This window comes from Narcine bancroftii, chromosome 3, assembly GCF_036971445.1.
Source record: "Narcine bancroftii isolate sNarBan1 chromosome 3, sNarBan1.hap1, whole genome shotgun sequence".
Lineage (NCBI taxonomy): Eukaryota > Metazoa > Chordata > Chondrichthyes > Torpediniformes > Narcinidae > Narcine > Narcine bancroftii.
The window spans coordinates 242,747,450-242,770,951 of NC_091471.1; the positions used below are offsets into that span (position 1 = coordinate 242,747,450).

Genomic DNA, 23,502 nt, shown 5'->3' on the forward strand with positions numbered 1-23,502 from the left:
ATATCTTTACTTAAAGACAAATTTGTGACTAATTCATTTTATAAACTTTGAAACCTGGGCTTCTGCACCTCCATCTGCAACTGGATCATTGGAGACCAGACAGTATGAATCGGAAGCAATGTCTCCTCCTCATTGATAACACAGGTGCACCTCAAGGATGTGTAGCTGGGCACAAATGTCATCTGCAAATTTGCCGATGACACCAGTCACTGGCTGAATCACAGACGGCAATGGGGAATCATGTGGGTGGGAGATACATCAGCTGGTTCAGTGGTGTCACAACACATTGCACTTTAGCATGGTGGAGCAGGCTTGACGGGCCGGACGGCCGATTCCTCCTCCTATTCCTTATGTAAAAATTAGCTGGTGGGTGAGGTGAAAAATTACGTTTGTGGGTTTTAATCAATTTGCATTTCATTAAACTTTTCCAAATCAGCCCGGCACAATGACTGGGTTAGGCCTAACGAGAGAGTTTTGTTTTCTGCTGCCCACATATGTCCCTGTATTTATTGCATGAATCTATGTTAAAAATTAAAACAAAATGAACACTATTGCTAGCGTGGCTGCCTTCAAACCAGTGCCCCGAGTTTGATTCTGACCTTTTCTTGGACCTGGGGGAAAAGGTGAGATAAAGTGGTGCAAAGAGAAGAGGCGAAAAGAAAGAAGGCTTGAGGTGGGGTGGGGGGGGGGGGGGGGGCGTGGAGCAAGGGAGAATGCAGTGGTCATTGGAGTGAGGGGAATGTGGGTAACAGAGGTGTGGGTGGGTGAGCACTGCCCCAGGGACCTGGGTTCCAACATGGCCTTTAGCTTTCTGCGAGCTCAGGGGTTTTTCCCACTCCTCCCACATGCCATAGATGTGCATGTTACAGGAGTAGATGGCTATATGAGGAGAATGGGCCAGGGAGAAGATTGGTTTGCCAATGGGATCACTCTAAATGGACTGATTGACCTGTGAAGCTGATATCGGGAAATAATCTATAGTCAAGTGAAGTTTGTTGTCACCTGATTATATAAATACAACCTGTTCTCCGGTCCTCGATGCAAAATACGCAGACACATAATGCACATGCAGACAAACAATACATATGCAAGACGTATTTTATCTATAAAAATACAGCAAATGAATCAATATTGTTTTGTATAAATGAGAGTCTCGGAGGGTCAGTGTGAGCTGTTCCTTTGGTCGTTCAGTGTTCTCACTGCCCGTGGAAAGGAGCTGTTCCTCAGCCTAGTGGTTCTGGCTCTGCCCCTCCTGGATGTCTTCCCTATCTAGAGCAGCTGAAAGATGCTGCGTGTGGGGTGGAAGGGGTGCTCGATGATTTTGCACGCCCTTTTCATATAACGATCCCAGTAGATCACGTCGATGGTGGGGAGTCTTCAGAGATAGTCTATATGGTAACTTCTACTCTGAGAAAGAACCACTTGACAACTTTAAGCTTGAAAAAACAACTTTTAATCTGGAACAGCAAAACCACATACACACAAAGAGGCTTGTCTTCTTCCTCTTGCTTCTCCAGTGCACACAGCAAGACCTCCAAGCCATACACAAGGCACACAGGAAGTAAAGAAGGCAGACTCGAAGTAAAACTCCTCCCAGCCTCACTTTAAAAACAGCCAACGTTACAACAGTCTCGACCACTCTTATTGTCCTGCGGATTGACCTCTGAACCATTTCTCTGCAGCAACTACACCACACTGTGATGCAGCCGGCCAGGGCGCTCTGACTCCCTGTATAGTCTCAAGTCCAGAAGGTTGCTTTTAAAAGATCGTCAAGGTGCACCAACTTGACAAGAAATGGACGGGTCCCGCCAGGTTGTGACAAACCCATAAAACCCTGATATGTGTCTTATGCCTTTGTTGTGAGTGTCTTGAATGTCGTGGCTTGTTAAATGTGGGGGCTGTGGAGGGAGTGGGGTGGGGGGTGAAAAGAGCTCAAACTCCACAGAAAACTGCATAAAACGGATAATTGGTACTGCCAACATTAACTCTCTTGCACAATCAATTACACAAAGACTGAAGTTGGTAAGACTGAAGGCTTTTATTTACAAGAGACGGGCAGCATCCCTGTGTTGGTCGCTCACACCAACCCCGGACTTAAACTGGGGACCAGCTTGTGGGACGACAGCCTTCATGGGCAAGAAAAGGGGGAGGAGTCATGGTCACAGGGTCAACCAGGAAAGGTCATGACTTTTCCATATGGTGTGCAGATCTATGCAATAGTGGTTTCACCACAGACACTGATAATGTTGATAACTGTTTGGAAAATCATAAATAAAATATTCAAAAAAAAAACAGGCAGGTCAGAATAGAATCTGGATGGGACTCAATTACATACATGAGTCTTTGTCTGTGTTACAGAATGGGTGAGGCTGAAGCATAAATAATTGAAATAAAGTCAATACTGAACAGAGGCGTGGAAAAGTGTCCTACCTACTTAATACATTCCCAAAGAGGGAAAGGAAACCTACTTCGTAGCAAGTCGTCCTCCAATGCTAGGTAAAGACTCTTCAGACCAGCGAATCTTGACATCCTTTCAGAATGAGAACACAGGTGAGAACAAAATAGTGGAATAACCACAGATGCAGCCTCTGCTTCTTTGGCTTGTTGGTCACATCCGCCACCCGCCCTCCTTCTTCCACCAGGGGCTGAGAGCAAACGTTTGGCTTGTAAATTTGCCTTTGATTTTTAAGCAAACGAGACAGCAGAGCCCTTGGGTGAGCTCTGCTGTGGGTCACTTTTTTTTAAAAAGTGAATTCACGGGCTGCAGATGTTCACAATAATATAATTGGCTATAAATGGTGCTGAACATATTACTGGTGATGGTGCTTTTGCAATGTTGTACTTAGATCTTGAGGTAAGAAGGAGACCATGTTATATTTTCAACTTGGACGAGTTGGAGTGGGAGAGAAGGGTGACTTTGGTGCTCCGATTATCAGGTTTTGAGGTGGTATAAGACATTGGTGAGGCCAAATTTGGAGCAATTGTGTGCAGTTTTGGTCACCTAACTACAGGAAGGATATCAATAAGATTAAATAATAATCAAAAGTGCAGAGATGCTGTCTGGACATCAGCAACTGAGTTACAGGGAAAGGTTATGTCTTTATTCCCTGGAGCGTAGATGAATGAGGGAGATTTGATAGAGGTATTTAAAATTACGAGGGGCATAGACAGAATAAATGGGCTTTTTCCACTGAGGGTGGGTGAGATACAAAGCAGAGGACATGGATTAAGGGTGAAAGGGGAAAAGTTTAGGGGGAACTTCTTCACCCAGAGAGCGGCAGGATTGCGGAACAAGCTGCCAGCTGAAGTGGTGAATGTGGGCTCACTTTAACATTTAATAAGGATTTGGACAGGTACATGGATGGGAGGAGTATGGAGGGCAATGGACTGAGTACAGGTCAGTGGGACTCAATTTAAAAAATGCAGCATGGACTAGAAAGGCCGAAGGACCTGTTTCTGTGCTGTAATGTTTGGGAGGAACCCCATTCCAATGCTAAGAGGCTGGAATTAGCCAGGCAGCTCAATCTTGATTGGTCAATCAAGATGGTAGGACATGGGATGGTTAGTGCAATGATACAATCAGCCATAACTGAACACGCATACAAAGTGCCTCGCTTCTGTTGTCTGAAGGAGGCTGCTTACCGCTTTCTTTGCCTTTCTGGAGAGATTGCTCCTTGTATTCTAGTTACATTTTAGCCCCAGTCTCTTGGGCCACCCTGTTTGGGACGGTGGGGGCTTCGGGGGGTGGGGGGAGGTTAAAGGGAGGGGGATGTCCTGCTGGCCTTGCTCCTGGGCCTGGCAAAATTCAGCGTCCGTGAGTCCTGGAAGTGAGCAGCTCAGGGCTCCAACTGCAATGGCAGGTTGGCCATCTTCCGAGGGTATGTTCGAACCCAGGGGTCCTTAGGATCGGAAGTAAAGCATGAAAGTCTGAAGACACCGTGGCTGGAAGTAAAAACTCAGCGGGTCGAACAGTCTATGTTGCAAAGATAAAGATTCTGGCTTGAGCCCTGATGCACCAGTTCCACCAAAAGACTGGAGTTATTATTACCATAAGACTGGACACATGCTCCTGTTCTGACCCAATTCCAGAACTCATACTGAGGGAGGGACTTGGGCATAACTGCCTTTATTAGGGGATTCCAAGGGGAATCAAAGGGAGTTACAAAGGCCATAAGGGTGCAGTGTCAGTGGCATAGTGACGTCGTACAGTGGTTTCACCACAAGCCCTTCATCAAGGTATGAAAAAATGTTGGCAGGTGCCCAAACAAAATGGTGGAGGGAGGAGGCAGGGGAGGAGGTAATAGATGGATAAGGGAGGGAGAGAACACCAGCAACCAGGGGGAGAAGGAATGGCTCTGTGAAAGGAGAGGGAAGGGTTAGATCTGGAGGAAAGGAGACAGAGGGAATGGGGAGGAAGGGAGAATGGGGAGTGGGCTAGCAGAAACCAGAGAAGTCAATGTTAATGCCATCCGACGGTGCCCAGGCAGAAAATTAGGTGTTGTTCCTCCAATATACAGGTGGTCTTGGTGGGATAGTACATGAGGTCATGGACAGACATTTGAGCCTGAGAGTGGGGCGCGGTCAGCCACTAGGATGTCCCTGTCACTGATACAGACAGAGCGAAAGTGCTCAGCGAAGCAATCTCCCAGTCTGTGCCCAGTCTCTCCGATGTAGGGAAGGTCACTAAGGAAGCACCGGATGCAGTAGCTAGCTCCTTGAGAATGGGAGCATGCGATGTCCATGGGAACTGTTGGGGGTTCTGTGAGTGGTGGGTGGGGAATAATTTTCTGTCATTGTCATGAACAAGTTGCAATATTTGATGTTTTGCGGCATCGTCACAGTGCAAACATTCACTTTTACAGCAATAAATTTAAAAAATACTGCAATGAAGAAGCAAGGCTCTGGTTCATTAGTCATTCAGGAATCTGATGGCGGAGGGGAAGAAACTGTCCTTGTGCCATCTTCAGGTTCCTGCACCTTTATCCCCGATGTCAGCAGATTGAAGAGGGCACGGCCTGGGTGGTGCGTGGTCTTTGAGGATAAAGACACAATAATTGGAATGATCAAATGCAGTTCCGTTAAAATTATCACAGACAAAAAGATAGATTTCTCAAAGGTGTACTTAATTATTCTCAAAAATATTTCCCTTAAATCTCAAAATCAAACTCACGTCAATTGATGTCTAAGTAATCACTGTGGAAATACTTCCCATTAGTGGATTAACTTCCCATAAGTTATGGTAGAAATTTCTAATTTGTCTTATTCAGGAACATCCTCACGTAAGTCTGCCACAGCTAGCAGAGTTGCTGCCTGTATCTAACCATCTATCTATCTATCTACATCTATCTATCTACCTATCTCTGTATCCATCCATCCATCCATGCATCTCTCTCTCTCTCTCTTTCTGCCATAGAACATAAAGGCACAACACAGGCCTTTTGGCCCATGATGTTGTTCCAACCGATGTAAACCTACTCCACAACAATGTAATTTTGCCTTCCTCACACCCAGAACTCTATTTTTACAATTATCCATCCATCTATCTATCTATCTATCTATCTCCTTTTTCTTTCTTCCTCATGAATATATACAAAAACAAAGTGCTTGTAAAATTCAGCAGTTCATGTTGTTTCTGTGGAAAGAAGATAAGTTGTGTTTTCTGGTTCTGAAACTTTCATTCAAACCTCAACTATGATACTTCCAGCATTTTGAATGCTAAATCGGAAATGTGGAAATGCTTTCTCAGTATATAAAGTTGGCGAAGATATATTCACAAATGGCTTGTTCAAAACAGAGTGGGATAAGGCCCTGACTTTGTGGGGGTATTCAGTGTAGATTTTAATGCACATAATACTATCTCTCAGCATTACCTCCTACTCTGCCTGGCTGCTTTGCTCAACCAACAAGTTCTCATGATGCCACTCATCAACTGGAATAAGCACCAGCTGAAACTGGATACTCGACCCCTGATGTTTCCCGTCAGACTCTTGGGTGAGTTGAGACATTTTGTTTTCTTCGATCTCTGCACCCACACAAGTGCGTCACAATACGTCACTAATTTGTCCCAAGATAGGCCATGTCCCTTTTGCACTGGGCTAACAGGCGCACAGGCTTCAGACCACCCAGCGATGACACACCCTCGCTTAGGCGGTCTATCCCCAGGGTGATCAGATGCCTGTGGGCTGGTTCACAAGTGTTCACATTGGCACGTTAACTGGTAGATTGGCAGTAATTTTTTTTTCTTCCCTAGCGAGGGTAGGCTGAGTGAGAAGTCTGAGGAAATGGGGGAAATTTTGAATGATTTCTTTGCCTCGGTATTCACTAGGGAAAAAAATGTTGAACCAGTTGAAGTAAAGAAAAATAGTGGGGAGGTCATGAAGCATATAAGGATAACCGAGGAGGTAGTGATGGCTGTGTTAAAAAAGATAAAGCTGGATAAATCTCCCGGACCGGACAAAATATTCCCTAGGACACTCAGGGAGGCTAGTGGACAGTTAGTGGGGCCATTAACAGAGATATTTAGGATGTCACTGGCCACGGGGGTGGTGCCAAAGGATTGGAGGGTGGCACATGTGGTTCCTCTGTTTAAGAAAGGGTCCAAATGCAAACCTGGGAATTATAGGCCTGTAAGTCTGATGTCTGTGGTGGGCAAGTTGATGGAAAGTGTTCTGAGGGATGCTATTTACAAATTTTTGGAGGTCCAGGGATTGATAGGGAGTAATCAGCATGGTTTTGTCAGGGGTAGATCATGCTTGACAAACCTGATTGAGTTCTTCGAGGGGGTTACAAAAAAGATTGAAGAAGGGAAAGCTGTGGATGTTGTCTATTTGGACTTTAGTAAAGCTTTTGACAAAGTTCCCCACAGGAAGTTAGGAAAAAAGCTGGAGGCATTAGATATAAATAAAGAGGTAGTGAAATGGATTCAGCAGTGGTTGGATGGGAGGTGACCTAGAGTAGTGGTAGAAAATTGTTTGTCCAATTGGAGGCCGGTGACTAGTGGAGTTCCTCAGGGTTCGGTCCTGGGTCCACTATTATTTGTTATATATATTAACGATCTGGATGTAGGGGTGGAGAATTGGATAAGCAAGTTTGCGGATGACACAAAGATTGGTGGTGTTGTGAACAGTGAGATAGATTACCGTAGATTAAAAGGTGATTTAGGAAGGCTGGAGGTGTGGGCTGAGAAATGGCTGATGGAATTTAATACAGATAAATGTGAGGTGCTACATTTTGGAAAGGCAAATTTAAATAGGTCATATACATTGAATGGTAGACAATTGAGGAGTGCAGAGCAACAAAGGGATTTAGGAGTTATGGTAAATGGTACCCTCAAGGCTGATACTCAGGTAGATGGTGTGGTGAAGAAGGCATTTGGAATGTTGGCCTTCATAAATTGGAGTACTGAATTCAAGAATAGAGAGGTTATGATGAAATTGTACAAGGCATTGGTGAGGCCAAATTTGGAGTACTGTGGACAGTTTTGGTCACCAAATTATAGGAAAGATATAAACAAAATAGAGAGAGTGCAGAGAAGGTTCACGAGAATGTTGACAGTATTCAGGGTCTGAGTTGCAGGGAAAGGTTGTGCAGACTGGGGCTTTTTTCTCTGGAGCGTAGAAGATTGAGAGGGGACTTGATAGAGGTGTTTAAGATTTTAAAAGAGACAGACAGAGTAAATGTGGATAGGCTTTTTCAATTAAGAAAGGGGGAGATTCAAACTAGAGGACATGGTTTAAGATTGAAGGGGGAAAATTATAACGGGAACATGAGGGGAAATGTCTTTACGCAGAGGGTGGTGGGGATGTGGAATGAGCTTCCGGCAGACGTGGTCGAGGCGGGATCATTGGTTACATTTAAGGAAAGACTGGATCGTTACATGGATAGGAAGGGACTAGAGGGGTATGGACCGGGTGCTGGTCAGTGGGACTAGGAGGGTGGGGATTTGCTACGGCATGGACTAGTAGGGCTGAACTGGCCTGTTCTGTGCTGTAAGTGGTTATATGGTTATATGGTTAATTTTGTGGAATAAAGTACCAATGCGAAGGGGGCTCCACAAACTCACAAGAATTGGCCTTAGGTTTGTTTCCCTCCATGACCCTGTTTCTCTGATACCTTGAAAAGTCAAAATGTTTCATTTTCTGGAGGCGGGCATCGATTCTGCTCTCATCTGATGAACTTAATGGGGCAGCAAAATCCAGACACCAAACTGTCTGCCCTGTTAGAAATGAACAGAGATGCTTTAACATGAAAACCCCATTGCAGGATGTGAGGTGCAAAGGGGAGTTTGGACAAAGCTTCTGAAAAGCACTGGTTGAGATCAAGAAGGTCAGAGGGCCAGGGATAATCAGTGGGGAGTGACATTTTCCCCCTAACAAACACAATACAAAATTATTCAACCATTTTCAGGATACAATGGCTGCCCAATGTGGGCCCTTTAGATCACCACAGTACTTCTGATAATAAAAGTTTAAAGAACTAAGCCACCTTAGCAAGAAAGAAACTGGTTTCCAAACTCCAATCAGTACATCCCGAGAAAGGATATTATGGTTAGGGTCACAGAAATCATCATTTCAGAATCTGAATCAGGTTTATGTCATGAACATATGCCACAAAACTTGTTGCTTTGCGGCAATGTTATTGTGCATTACAGGTGTAAAATTGCTATAAATTACAGTTCCGTAAATACAATATTTAAAATAAATGATTAGTGCCTAAAAGACATACTGGGGTGTGTTAGGTCAGTTGGTGGCAAGGGCTCATGGGCCAGAAGGGCCTGTTTCTATGCTGTATGTCTAAATTTAATTTTTAAAACATTTAATTTAAAAATAATTTAAATTTAAAGAGAAAGAAGTGAAGTGGTGTCTGTAGGTTCACTGTTCGTTCAGGAATTTTAAATTTAAAGAGAAAATTAAATTTAGGCATACAGCACGGTATCAGGCCCTTTTAACCCACGAGCCCATGCCACCAAATTAATTCCAATTGACCTACAACCCCTGTATGTTTTGAGGAAATCGGAGCACCCAGAGGAAACCCATGCAGACTCTGGGAGAACGTATGAACACCTGACAAAGAGCAGCGGATTCGAACCTGGGCCGCTGGTGCTGTAATAACCCTGCCGCCCCAGGAATACAAAGAATCTCAGGACTTCCTTACTTTTTAACTAATGGTTTATTGATTTCACCCAGGAGTGGATGCAAGAACCTTGAACCGTGGGATTCCCTGGCTCAGTGTTGCCTTGGACTGTGTGGATATATTTCATCAAGGCTTCCACACCAGTGGGGTTTATCCGATCTATCCCTCTGGACCATTCCTTCCACTGAGTGTCTACTGTGACATGGAGACTGATGGAGGAGGATGGACAGTAAGTTGAGGGGGGGGGTCCTTCATCCCTCATGAAATTACTTCTGTCTCTGTCCTAAGGGTGCCACTTAACTTCTTCCCCTCCTTGGATATTGCAATACAATGGGGTGGCACGATTGTTACAGCTCCAGCAATCAGGACCAGGATTCAAATTCCGCACTACCTGTAAGGAGTTTGTACGCTCTCCCGTGTCTGAGAGAATTTTCCGGGGTGGGGGGGGTTCCGGTTTCTTCCCATCCTTCAAAGCATACCGGAAGTTGTTAGTCAATTGGGTGTGACTGGGAAGCACGGTCTCATGGGCCTGTTACCGTACTGTTTGCCTAGATTTAAATTTAAAATGTAAATTTGAATTGTAATACTTTAAAATTTAAGAACTTACAATTTACATTTGAAAATATATAACTAATTTTAATACCTAGAGTAACGCATCATAAAATATTCCTGTTCAGGCATGTTAAATGGGATGAAATGAAATTAGATAATGGGTCGTGTAAATAGACATTAGCTCAGATGATACAAAGCTCTGTCAAAGAAGGAGGTTTGAAGATGGAAAGAGATGAGGAGAAGTAGAAAGGTTTCAGGTAGGAACTTCCAGGGCCTAGAGCTTTGGACTTGGAGGAAATGGCAAAGTGATACAAGCCAAGGATGATGGAAAGTCCAGCAAAATATTACACGTAGATCTGGTGCTACCACTGTACGTTGGAGGGAGGTGTCGGAAACACATTGTGGAAGGAAAGAGTCTGAACAGAAACACCACCGGGCAACTTGTGCTTCTGAATAAAAGAGCAAGCATCACTGAATCAAACCACCTGGCCCACAATGTCTATCCTGATCCCATTGCCCCAAGTTTTGAAATTTTGTTTGTCTTAATGATTCACAGGACAAATCTGAATGCTTCTTAAATGCTGTGAGCAATCTTTGAGCAGATTATTATTGGCTCCAACATCCCACTGTGAGAAAATAAATCCCTCTCAAAACCTCCAAACTCCCAACCGATCCTCCTTTCTGCAATATCTCCACCATGGGATAAAGATTACACTGGACAATAAAAACTTTGCTTTCTGAACACTTTTGGGTGTATTTTATGGATTTTGGGCTGCTGATCATGAAAATTATCTTAACGTTTTCCTATCGCATACCATTTTTTTTACATATGACATTTTCATGATTTCTTGTCATATTTAAAGTCTACCAGTATATTGCCCACAAAGCAAGCTATTTCGGTCAGTCCATGCATGCCTGGACATGCACTCAGTGTAGGCGCTTTGTAAATGTTGTTTTAGGCCTGGATACGCTTAGTCAAGACAGATGCAGACAGGCTCTAAAAGCAGCTCACATATATAAATGCTGACATTATCTTGATATGGATTTTGATGCACATGTTCTTCAGGCAATAGCACAGTGCATGTACTTGACGGTAGCATTTATTGCCTTCAGGCAGATTCAATACAGTAGAAGTGTCTCGCCAATGTCCAACAGCTGCGATATATTCTGTTACATTTGTGGTGAGCAGACACTTAAGACTCAAAGACACAGCCTGACCGCACTTATTAAGAAAGCTTATGAGGTCTACTTTGGTTGTAAAATTGGTGACCAAGATAAACCCTAGACTCCTCACATTTGTTGTCCAACTTGTACAGTCAACCTGAGAGCTTGGCTCAGCAATTAAACATTCTAAAAGCATTAACATTTAATTTAATGTTTCACCAATTTACTACGTGATACAGAAAATCTGAAATTATCTTTGTGTTCAGCTTGAAGTTGTCTATCAAGATCCCAAATTGTTTATGATGAAGCAAACCTTTTGTATAAAGTTGTTGTCCAATGTTTACCCCTATCTTTATCATTCATAATCTTAGAGCCCTCTCCTGGCAATAGTCATAACTCCTCAATCTTGTGTTTACCAGGTGTTTCAGAGAAGAATGGATGGCTCTGTTGACTTCTACAGAGGATGGGAGGATTACAAGCATGGCTTTGGGAAGGCGGATGGTGAATATTGGCTAGGTGAGATGGACAACCTGCAATAGACGAAGATGCTGGAGAAACTCCCGCTGGATAACCTGTATAGTTCGACTGACTATACAGAAGGAAGTACAGTAAAACCCCTCAGATTCAGCCCTATGAGGATTGATAGATGCTGTATAAGTGTATTTTCCAGTTGCTTGAGATTTACTCTTACAATGCCTTACAATACAAATCTCACATGCATGAATATATAAACCTTAAAGCATTTTATTTTTCACCCACATACTTTGAAAACATTTAACTTGCGCTGCATCTCAAGTCAAGTCACCTTTATTTGTTGATTATACTATGCATTGCACGGTAAAGATGAGATAGTGTTTCTCCTGGACCATGGTGCAGATTTACATAAATATAAGTTATAATATTAAGACCTCTGCAGTCCCCCCCCCCCCACCCCTTCACAGAGCTCCCCAAAAGATGAACAGTAACATTATAGATAATTAACTCCTCCCCCCCACCCCCGCCCCTCCCCCCCAAGTTGACAGATAAAGCCCCTGGCTGGGGTGACTCTCACTAAGCAGGGATAAGGAGTCACTTTAAGAGAGTCACCCCCATCAACCTGCTCTTCATCCTAGTTTTACACAATTTCATTCAAACAGCTGCTATGAGCAAAGCATGAGTGAAGTGCTCCAACTTCACCAAGGGATTATGTGTAGCTTCAGAGAACATTTACAATTTTAAACTTATGCATTTTTTAACCTATTTATTTTAATTTTTAAAATTTACTTTTTTCCCCTTGCTTGAGGCTGCAGGTTCTAGATCCCAGGGGTTTTACTGTAGTAACATTAGCTATTACACATAGGACAAAGTCTTGCATATAAGAGAATCCAAGAGCTCAATATTTTGTGCCCATCTGATTTCAGTTACTTTACGACTGTTAATGACTGCAAGTCTGAGTCTCAATGTTCAAACCCTCTACTTCTCACATTCCCTTTAATACACCCTTCCCTCAGCCAATTAAGTTTTCAGTTTGGTATCAAGCAAGATTCGTTATTGGTGTTCTATTAATGTATTCATTAGTGCAGAAGAAAATGGTTATAGTCTCCTTGTCCAGGGATTCTCTGACGGAGGCGCAGGTAATTAATTTCCTAACTCCCCCACCCCCCCACCCCCCATGCATCTCCATAAGGCATTCAGCAAAACTCCAATTATTCGGAAGTTCAGATTGTCCAGCATTTTGGTGTTCTATTAATACATTTTACTATTGGGTATTGTTTTGGCTCAGTCAAATATAGCTCAGTCTATCACACACACCAATTTACACCACCCCTGCCCTAGACTCTGATCTTTTCCTGTGTTTATTTCTTTTCAGGACTGCAGAGCATACACTTGTTAACAGCGAGGAAGAAATATGAGCTACGAGTTGACTTGGAGGACTTTGAGAACAGGACTGTTCATGCCACGTATAGCGAGTTTGCAGTGGCCCCCAATGCCATTAGTGCAGAAGAAAATGGTTATAGTCTCCTTGTCCAGGGATTCTCTGATGGAGGCGCAGGTAATTAATTTCCTAACTCCCCCCCCCCATGCATCTCCATAAGGCATTCAGCAAAACTCCAATTATTCGGAATTTCAGATTGTCCAGCATGAGGCTCACTCCACAACATGATTGGGGGGTGGGAGGGGGGAGAGGTCCAGAGTGCATGAGCGGGATGTGACCACAACTGTGGATCCAGATTGCATCTGAGATTGTGGTCCAGATTTGGAGTGTGGCCGGAACCGGGTGTACCAGGTCATTGCGGACTACTAGAGCTCTGGTCTGGAGTGCTATTCCATTTCCTGGTCCCTTTAAACTCACTGGGCTCGATGGAACATGTACAAAAACACAAAGTTTCTTCAACACAGCAGTTCAAAAAGTGTACTTTATATAGCAAAAATAAAGATACAGAACCAATGTTTTGGGCTTGAACCCTTCATCTGCTGAGTTTCTCCAGCTTTGTGTTTTAGTTTCAACCACAGTGTCTGCAGACGTTTGTGCTTTACTTTTGATGGAACGTGTTATACCATGTAACGCAGGTGAAAGAAAGTTGTGCGTTTGAGCATTAAATGATCCACTAATCCAGAAAATCTGCTGGTCTTGCACCACTCAGGGAGCAGGATTATCAAGAGTTTTATCATAACTTGTTCACATTTGCCAAATTGGTTCAGTCACTGTTTAAAGGACACAGGGTTCGAATCACAGTCCAGATTATCGAGTACAAAAATAGATTGGGGAAACAAAACTCATTGAGGGGTCAGCAGTGGAAAGGGTTAAGAACTTCAAATTCTCAGGTGTTAATATCTCTGAAGATCTATCCTCCATGCCGATGCAATCATGAAGAAGGGTTGGCAGCAGCTATACTTCATGAGGAATTTGAGGATTAGGCACGTAAACCAAAGACTCTTGAAAATTTCTACAGGTGGAGAGCATTCGGACAAGTTGCATGGAGGTGCCAATGCACAGGGCAGAAAAAAACGACAGAGTGTTGTGAATTCGGCTAGCGCCATCATGGACATCAGTCTACAACAGTAATCCCTATGCCATCAGTGCTCTGTGATTAGTAAGGGCTTGCTTAAGGTGGGATGTGGGTGGGAAGGGAAGGTTGAGAATCACTGCTCTAGACCCGATTGTTACTGAAATATTTTTGCTTGAGAAAAAATTGTCATTGGGCCATTTCCTTTGGAATTCTGAAACCGTGCACATAACGAGTCAATTAAATGGTGGTTTTCAAATTTTTTCTTTCCACCCACATCTCACCTTAAGCAATCCCTTACTAATCACAGAGCACCAATGGCAAAAGGATTACTTAAAGTGGAATGTGAGTGGAAAGAAAAAGGATGAGAACCACTGGCCTACAATCCATTAAGAGGGGGTGTCTCAAGAAAGCTGCCTTTATCCTCAATCCCCAGGCTGTGCCCTCTTCTCACTACTACCATCAGGAAGGAGGTACAGGAGCCTGAAGATGAACCCCCAGTGCCACAAAAAACAGCTTCTTCCCCTCCGCCATCAGATTCCTGAATGGATACGGAACCACAGACACAACCTCAATTTCTCTTCTTTTTATTTATTTAAAAATACAATTTATAACAATTTTGTACCTGTGATGCTGTCACAAATCAACGAATTTTGTGACATGTTCATGACAATAAATCCTGATTCTTAATTCTTATTTTGAATGAGATGTTAAACAAATGTTCCTCTTTCATTGTAGCAGTGCTAACCCTATGGAAATTTGCTTCCATGCTCATTGAACATTACTGCACAGAAACAGGCCCTTTTAATCTGTGCCAAAACTATTATAATGCCTTCTCTTCAAATATACCCCTTAAGCATTTCCCCTTTCACCCATGTCCTCCTGGTTTGTATCTCATCTATTTAACGGGGAAGTAAAGGTACTTTTGAATGGTCAGGGAATTGAGGTCTCTGGGGAACTGGCACAGAAGAGAAGAAGAGACAGCAGAAAGCAGGCAGATGTCTGAATTGTTTCACTCATACCTTGAAAGAGGGCTCAGGCCAGGAGCGTCAGTTACATAGCCTGAATACACCTGGGATTGTCTGATCTCGGAAGCTAAGCAGGCTCAGAACTTGGAGGGAAGACCACCTTGGAACACCAGGTGCTGTAGGTTTTGGACAAAGTGGAGACTCTGTCTGACGTATGGTAGACAAAAGTTAAAGTATTTCATGTATGTTACATTCTAAATGTAGTGTTATGTGAGAATAATGGAACCTTCACCTTTACTTTTTACCTTTCCCTCCTATGGGCACTGTGAGACCGGCCGAGTTCCTCCAGCATTCCTGTGTTTTTACTACAATCACAGCGTCTGCAGACTCTCATGTTTCACTCCTCCAGCATTTTTTGTGTTAATTAAGTAGTTGAAGAAAAGAGAGATATTGGCAAGGCTGGAGTTGCTTTTTTTGGATCTAAGGAGTTGATTTGTTTACATTAGGTAATGTTGGATAATGTGGACCTATTTTACCCTGTATACCGAGAAAAATCTGCAATTATGCAATCAGAGACTCAGAGTTCAGTTGGATGAAATTGGACTCGCTTTGCACATGGATTTTCTTATTTATTGATCCCTCAAAAATGGAGCAATGGAATTCTCCCTTCTGTACAGTGTAAACTGTGGTGAAAGTGAGAGATGTTTCACCACCCAGGGGCTTGCCTGTGTCTGGGCGGCGTGGTCCGCGTAGCAGTTAGCACAACACCAGCAACTCGGCACTGTATTGGAAGGAGTTTTCTCCCACTCTTCAAAAATGTATGGGGTGGGGGAGGGGGGCTTGAAGGTTAATTGGTGTATATCGGGCGGAACGAGTTCTGCTGCATGCTTTATTTTTAAAATACGTGTAAAGGGAGAAATATTAGATGTTATATAATGATTATATAATGAAATACAGAAATATCAATCATAAGTGATTTATACATTGTCTAGTACACAATGCTTGAATAAAGTAGAAATTCCCTTCTAAAAACTTCTCAAATTCTAATACCACGACATATTCATTGTTGGTCATCTAATCTCTTCTACCCCCCCCTCTCCATTCTAATCCTACACCTCCCACCAAACGCGGTCACCAATGAAACATATGTAAAGAATCGAGTCGGCTCCCGGACATTGGACAGGAAATCCCCAGAGCATCCCCGTCTATGTCTTCAAATTGTGATGGTCCATGACTGGGCCCCATATCCTGCCAAATTCAATCTTGATCTCTTGAATGGCCTCACTAATTTTCTCCAAATTCAAGCAAGATGTAGCATCCTGTACCCACTGCACATGAGTTGGTGCAAAGCGATCTTTCCAGTTCATCAAAATTATTTATCTGGCCATCAACGGAAGTAAAAGCTACTATTCTTTTTCTTAATTCAGTTCAAGGAAATATTTTCCCCTCAAGTGATAAAAGGGCATGGTTCCAATTTAATCCTAAGAATCTCTCTGATAAAGTTTGGAAGAATTGTTCCCAAAATTCTTTTAGTTTCAGACATTCCCAATGAATCAGAGAGGCCTCAGTGGATCAACCTGCATGTCTAAATATAACTTAATATCCAACACCACCTTTTAGCAGGCAAAGAAATGCTGGGTAGAAATGGCCAGTTAATGGTTTGTGTCAGGACCCTTTATTTATCCTGATCCTTTTTGCAGTGTTTTGAATAACTGGTCAGTACCAAACTGAGGACTGGTTTGGGCCTGGAAACGGGAGTGAATAAATTAAAGTCTCTGGATTAAATAAATACAACAAAACTGCTGGAGAAACTCAGCTGGTTCCACAAGAGGCAAAGGTAACAAGCCCAACCTATCAGGCCTGAGCCCTTCGACTAGGTATGATAAACAGCCTGAATAAAGATAGGGGGAGGAGAGAAGAAGGGGCCTGGGGAGGACACAGGCCGATAGCTAGGTGGCCTTATATGGTGGGGGTGGGGGGTGGGGGGGAGGAGAGGAAAGCTGATAATTGAATGGGGGGGAAGGGTAGATCTGTGAATGCAGAGCTGGAGTTATAGCTGGACTTATACACAAGTCAAAGCCAGAAATTTCAGAAATGTGTGGTGTGTGGAGGTAGGAGCCTTTGTTCACTCCACCTGGCTGTGTATAAGGGTGAGATCCTTCTGGGAAGACCTGGGGGACACTATGGAGAAAAAAAATTACAAAGGTGGATTTTCCACAGGATCTGGAGTAGTACCTGCTAGGGGACATTGGGGAAGTGCAGTTTAGACCATCCAAACACCAAATTCAGTTTGCGAAGGTCATCTTGTCAGTAGCCAGGAAGTGTTTAGCGGTGACATGGACGTCCGATTCCCAGCGAAGTATGGAAATACAGGGTTACCTTCCTGGAGAAAATCACCTACAATTTATGGAAGAGATATGACACATTCGTTGACATGTGGAGCCGTATCTGAGGCACATCAGGCCACAGATATAATTCACACACCCCCACTCCCGAATAAGAGAGAAACAATCTGTCCCAGCAGAGAAAGGATTAAGAGAATGAAATGGGGAATGTGGCGCAGACGACGTGTTTTTTCTCCCCGGCCTGTTTTTATTTAACATCCGAGGATCTCCAGCTTCGAGGAGGATTGTTGTTTTCATTGGTATTTAGGTGCTTTTTGTATGTCTGTATTTTTATATTTTGGAATTTGTATAATTTAAGGGATAGGGAGGGTGTAGGGGGGGGGGGATGAAATGAAGACTCTGTAAATCTTATTACGTGGAAAGAGAATGTAATATTTTGTTTTTGGGTTTGAACAAGTCTTTGGAAAATCAAAAATAAAATATTCAAAAACAAAAAGCAGCCCCGAAGAAAAAGAGAGAGTGGGACAGATGCACGTTATTCCCTGCTCACGTTACTAAACAAAAGACGAATTTACCTTTTATGCAGAGGACGGAAAATCCGGATTGCCCGGTCCTTTTATTCAGCGGAGATTCCAAGCTAGCTTCTGAAGGTGAAGGAGGCGGGGCGTGTAGTGCTTGTCACCACTGTGACGTGGAACATATGGGGAGTGAAAGCGCCCTATACATGACAATGGCAACTGAGGAGCAGGTACTGCGATCAGTGACCACTCGCAGATGCGAAGAAAATAGTCAAAGGCATTATTGATCAGAAGACCCAGACATGTCTCTACCAGCTGCTGGCTCACGTCCAAGGCAGGTATGAGATTAGGGCTCTCAGACTTTATTAGGGGATCTTACAGGGAGGGGCTACAGGTACAGAAGGCAGGCCAGCCTGCCTAGCCCAGTGAGGACATGCCTGTTCCACCGCAGAGCGCTAGTGGAGGTCTGTTCGAGCAGTCTTAAAACTCAGGCAGATCTTCCGCTCATCATAATCTCCATTTTCACAGATGGGCACTTTAAAATTTGCACTCTTGGGTCGTGACATTCCCCTTTGGAGCCACCAATCCTTTTACGCAAGACGTGAAGCGACTTCACTCCACCTCTGACACGACCATCCCTGGCGGAGTGAACCGGATCGCATTGGACCCTCCAATCCACCTTTTGAACCTTTTATGCAGTTAAGTGGAGTGTTCTAAAGGCAGAGGAAACCTGTCTCCACGATTCGCTATAAAAGGGCCAAGTGAGAGAGAGAGTGGTGGAGCTGTAGGACAGGAGAAATAGGAATATGGAAAGAGAAGAGACAGGTGGTGAGGTGGGGCTAACGGAAATGAGAGAGGTTGATGCAAATGTCATCTGGTTGGAGGGTGCCCAGATGGAAGATGAGGTTTCTCCAATTAATACCTTGATGAAGGGACTTAGGCCTGAAACCTTGGTTGTATATCTTTATCTCTTGTGGACGCTGCAGGACCGGCTGAGTTTGTGCATTTACTGCAATCACAGCCTCTGTGGACATTCTTGTTTTACTCCCTAGGTTAAAATATACTACAATTTTCATTTACAGTTCCCCCTTTTTGTTGCAGGGGACTCAATGTCCTACCATAACGGACTCAAGTTCAGCACGTTCGACAAGAATCCCCAGGGTTCCACAAACTGTGCCGAGATCAACCAGGGAGCCTTTTGGTACAAGGCGTGCCACATGGTGAACCTTAATGGTCTCTACCTCAGAGGCCCGCATGCTTCTTACGCCAATGGAATTCACTGGGCGACATGGTCTGGGTATCATTATTCTCTCAAAGCTGCTGTCATGAAAATGAGGCCATCATCTGTGGGTTAGAAGGTGCAACAAACACTTCTCAGTGTCCGGTTTAAATGCTGCAATCCTTGCATTAAATGTATGGTTTTCTGGGAGTCTGATGGGAGTTCAAGGTTCCTTTGTGGGCCTGTACTACACAAAATGTGGCAACCTCTGCTCAATGTTCAGGCACACAAAGAACCGTCACTAGCCCAATAGGAGAAGGAGATACATAGAGAGCCCCTTCAGAGGTACCGAGTGTCCGTGGAATCTGGGAGGCCCGGTTAGTGTCACAGCGGCAGAAACCAAGCTTCAAATCTGGCACTGAACGTAAGGAGTTTGTACATTCTCCCAGTAGGGGTTCCTCTGGTTTACAAAGTGTACAGAGTTTTTAAGATTTTAAATTTAAATTTAAAAAATTTTTAGATACATAGCACGCCAATTAATAACATCCAATTAACCTTCAACCCCTGGAACATTGTTGAAGGGTGGGCAGGAAATGGAGCCCCTGGAGTAAGTTCACGCAGACACTGGGAGAATGTGTGGAACTGCTCGCTGGCGCTGTAACAGCGTTACGCTAACCGCTATGCTAACCGTGCCGTCCAGCACGGGCTGTTGGTCAATTGGGTGTAATAAGGCGGAACAGTCTCGTGAGCTGGAAAGCCTGTATGTCTAAATTTAATTTTTTTTCATTCAAAATTTTTAAAATTCACCTGCAGCCTCTGCAAATGCACGCTCTCCTGTCCATTCCATTGGTGGTCCTGAGCTCCCGGTTCTGAACCCCTGGTATGAAAAGGAAGCTGTTAATGCTCAGGAGATTTACTTGCCAGTGGCACCCTCACTGACAGCGGCCCCGATCCCCAGGTGGTCTCCAGCATCCCTGCGGCCCTTCAGCTTCAAACCCCACGTGGATCCGCCTACTGGTCTCCTACCCTGTGGGGTCCTCTCTGGCTTCTCACCGGGGGGGGGGGTGTTCTCCTGCTGTGCTGCTCTGCTGATCTCCTAGACCACTCACTCCTCTTGGCCCGCTGCCAAGGGTGGGCACTGCCCTCTTGGGCTGCCTCGCTGATGCTTAAAGCCTGTCCGGGGCCGTTGGCGTAGCGATGGGGCAGTTGAGCCCTGAGGAGGCATGCTCTCTGGGACTGCACCAGCAGCAGCATCACTGCTGCCCTTTCAGAACATATTTTTAACTTAATTTAGTTATACAACACAGTAACAGGCCATTTTGGCCCATGAATCCATGCTGCCCAATTTACACCCAATTAACATACACCCTAGTATGTTTCGAACAGTGGGAGGAAACCAGAGCATCTGGGGAAAATTCATGCAGACACGGAGAGAATGTACCAACTCATAACAGACAGTGCAGGATTCGTGCCCCGGTCCCGATTGCTGTAAAGGAATTGCACTAACTGCTATGCCAACCATGCCACCCCATGTATGTGCATCTTGGTGCCCTGCCTCATGACTCCAGAGACTCGGGTCCAACCCTGGCCTCCTATGCCAACACTGTGAAGTATGCATGTCAAAAATGGAGGTCAATAATTTTTTTTTGAATGGCCAGGGAATCAAGGAGAGGGTTGAAACCTGGTGGGAGGAACTCAAGATGTACTTGTGTCCACTGTACCTCTAAGAGATCCCTCTTCAGTTAACGCAGCCTGGATATCCCCTTCCTTGATGACGTCTTTTTTTTAAATAATTTTTTATTTTTCACACTGTGAACCATATCAACCAAAATATGAACAAACGTTTCTCATTAAATATACACAGTGGCATTTTCTCCCTTTTTTTCCCCCCTCCCCTCCCTCCCCCCTTCCCACTCCCTCCAAAACCAATAAATATTCAACATATACAATACAATAAATCATTAAACAATGTCTTCACACAATGAAAAATGAACAAGAAAAATGTGTCATCTACTTTTACACACTGGATCAAGTCGTTTTGTCTTTTTATCATTTTAGGGGGTGGAGGTCCGAGGCAAGCCTTCTCTCTTGCTTTCCATGTATGGTTCCCCAAATTTGTTCAAATAATGTAACTTTATTTTTTAAATTATATGTTATTTTTTCCAATGGAATACATTTATTAATTTCCATGTACCATTGCTGTACTCTCAGGCTCTCTTCCATTTTACAAGTTGACATTACACATTTTTTTTGCTACAGCTAAGGCTATCATAATAAATCTTTTTTTGCACTTCATCCAATTTGAGGCCTAATTCCTTACTTCTTATATTACTTAGAAGAAAGATCTCTGGATTTTTTGGTATGTTATTTTTTGTGATTTTATTTAATATCTGATTTAGATCTTCCCAAAACATTTTCACTTTCTCACATGCCCAAATTGCATGTACTGTTGTTCCCATTTCCTTCTCACAGCAAAAACATCTATCTGATAATGTTGGATCCCATTATTTTAACTTTTGGGGCGTGATAATATAACCTGTGTAACCAATTATACTGTATCATGTGTAACCTCGTGTTTATTATATTCTTCATAGTTCCAGAACATAATTTTTCGCATGTTTCATTTTTTATCTTTATGTTTAAAATCTTTTTCCACTTTTGTTTGGGTTTATAGCTTATTTCATCATTTTCCTTCTCTTGCAGCTTAATGTACATGTTGGTTATAAGTCTTTTAAATTATCATTTTGTCTGTAATCACATATTCAAAGCTGCTTCCTTCTGGTAATCTCAGTCTGTTTCCCAATTTATCCTTTAAATAAGCTTCCAATTGATGGTATACAAACATTGTACCATGAGTTATTCCATATTTGTACTTCAACTGTTCAAATGTTAATAAATTATTTCCCAAAAAACAATTTTCTATTCTTTTAATTCCTTTTCTCTCCCATTCTCTAAAGGAAAGGTTACCTATTGTAAAAGGGATTAGCAGATTTTGCATCAGTAGTAATTTTGGTATTTGGTCATTCGTTTTTTTCCTTTCTAACTGGATCTTTTTTTTGTATATTGCACCAGCTTTTCATCCCATTTATAAAGTATAGGTTTCGGTACCTTCTCCCCTGTTTTATCTAGTTCTATCTTAGTCCAGTCTGGTTTTTCCCTTGTCTGGTAAAAATCTGATAAATACCTTAATTGTGCGGCTCTATAATAATTTTTAAAGTTTGGTAACTGCAAACCACCTTGGTTGTACCTCTTGGTTAATTTATCTGACACTATCCTCAGTTTCCCCCCTTTCCATAAAAAATGTCTTATTATTCTCTTTAGTTCATTAAAGAATTTCTCTGTTAAGGGAATTGGTAATGATTGAAATAAGTATTTTAAGCACAGCTTGTTCTTCAAAAAAAACTTTATCTATATTCTCTCCATCTATTTTACCTTCTATCTCTCTGTGAAAATCTTGGTCTTCTTCTTCCTCTTCTTCTGTGTCTGTACCTGTGTTTGTATCTTCTTCTCTTCTTTGTATCTATCTGTATCTCTTCTGATTTTCCTGATGAGTTGCTTGTCTCACTTTGTCAGGCCTCTTCTTGCTGGGCCTCTTGCTGTTGGTCCTCTCCTTCTGAGCTACTCATCTGTCGGGCCTCCTGCTGCTGCTCCTCTTGCCGTTCACTCGACCTTTTTCTCACCTGGTATTTCACTCCCTTTCCTCCCGCCTTCCTCATCTTCCATCTGAGAACCCTGGTGTCGGGTGTCCCTCAACTGGTCGCGCCAAGGTTGCCCCCTCCTTGGCTGAGCCCCCCTCCCGTCGGTGTTTTCCTTTACCTTAGATTGCGCATTGCTCATGTGCGACTCCTTGCACATGCCCAGTTGTGCACTTTTGTTTGGCTCAGAGAGCCATTTTTGCAGTCCACCGGTCGCGACTCCGCAGGGCCGACACCAACCTTGGAAAACGGACATTCTTCATCACCACAGCTCCCTGTTCCTTTGTGCAGGTAAGGCCTTCTTCTTTCTTTTCTGGTGTCTTTTCTTTTTTTTCCCATTTTTACTTTTTCCTTCTTGGGTGCCATCTTCTTTCTCTTCTCTGCAACTTTATCTTTTATTTCTTATATTTTATATTTGTTGAACTTTGTCTTTTCCTGACTTTTTTTCTGCTTTTCGGGAGAGGGCTGGTTTTACCCTACCGGCCACTACTCCATCACATGACTCCTCCTCCCTTGATGACGTCTGGTATATCTTCCTCTCCCTAGGTGTAGACAAGGAGGTGGTTGATTTGAGACAGAAACCTTTCACTGCCAGCTTTTAAGGTTCGGGCGGACATGGGAAACACAATGGCAGTTAAGGACCAAGGGTGGTGAAAGGTGCAGGAATCTGGAGCAAGAGAAAAATCAAATACTGCTGGAAGATCTCAGGAGGTAGAATTGGTAGGCAGAAGGGTTCAATAACCTGCATGAATCCTGCCTGCATTATGTCAGGACCAAGAGGGCAGCCAGGGGAAGGCTGGATCCCCTTTAAACCAAAGGGGTCCTAAATGAATTCTCCTCGTCTGTGTCCACCCAGTGAAGGACATTATTTTTAGACATTCAGCACAGTAACAGGCCATTCCAGACCATGAGCCTATTCCCC

The 23,502-nt window shown here is 43.4% G+C and overlaps 1 protein-coding gene across 1 annotated transcript; it reads left to right on the forward strand.

Moving 5' to 3' along the window:
• Positions 1-1,949: 1,949 nt before the first annotated feature.
• Positions 1,950-21,503, forward strand: LOC138756429 (microfibril-associated glycoprotein 4-like). The gene is made up of 6 exons (XM_069922925.1): positions 1,950-2,550; positions 5,865-5,991; positions 9,186-9,361; positions 11,268-11,364; positions 12,698-12,880; positions 18,768-21,503. Exons 1-6 carry the CDS (start codon positions 2,539-2,541, stop codon positions 19,019-19,021), a joined length of 849 nt encoding a protein of 282 aa, XP_069779026.1. The 5' UTR covers positions 1,950-2,538; the 3' UTR covers positions 19,022-21,503.
• Positions 21,504-23,502: the final 1,999 nt, after the last annotated feature.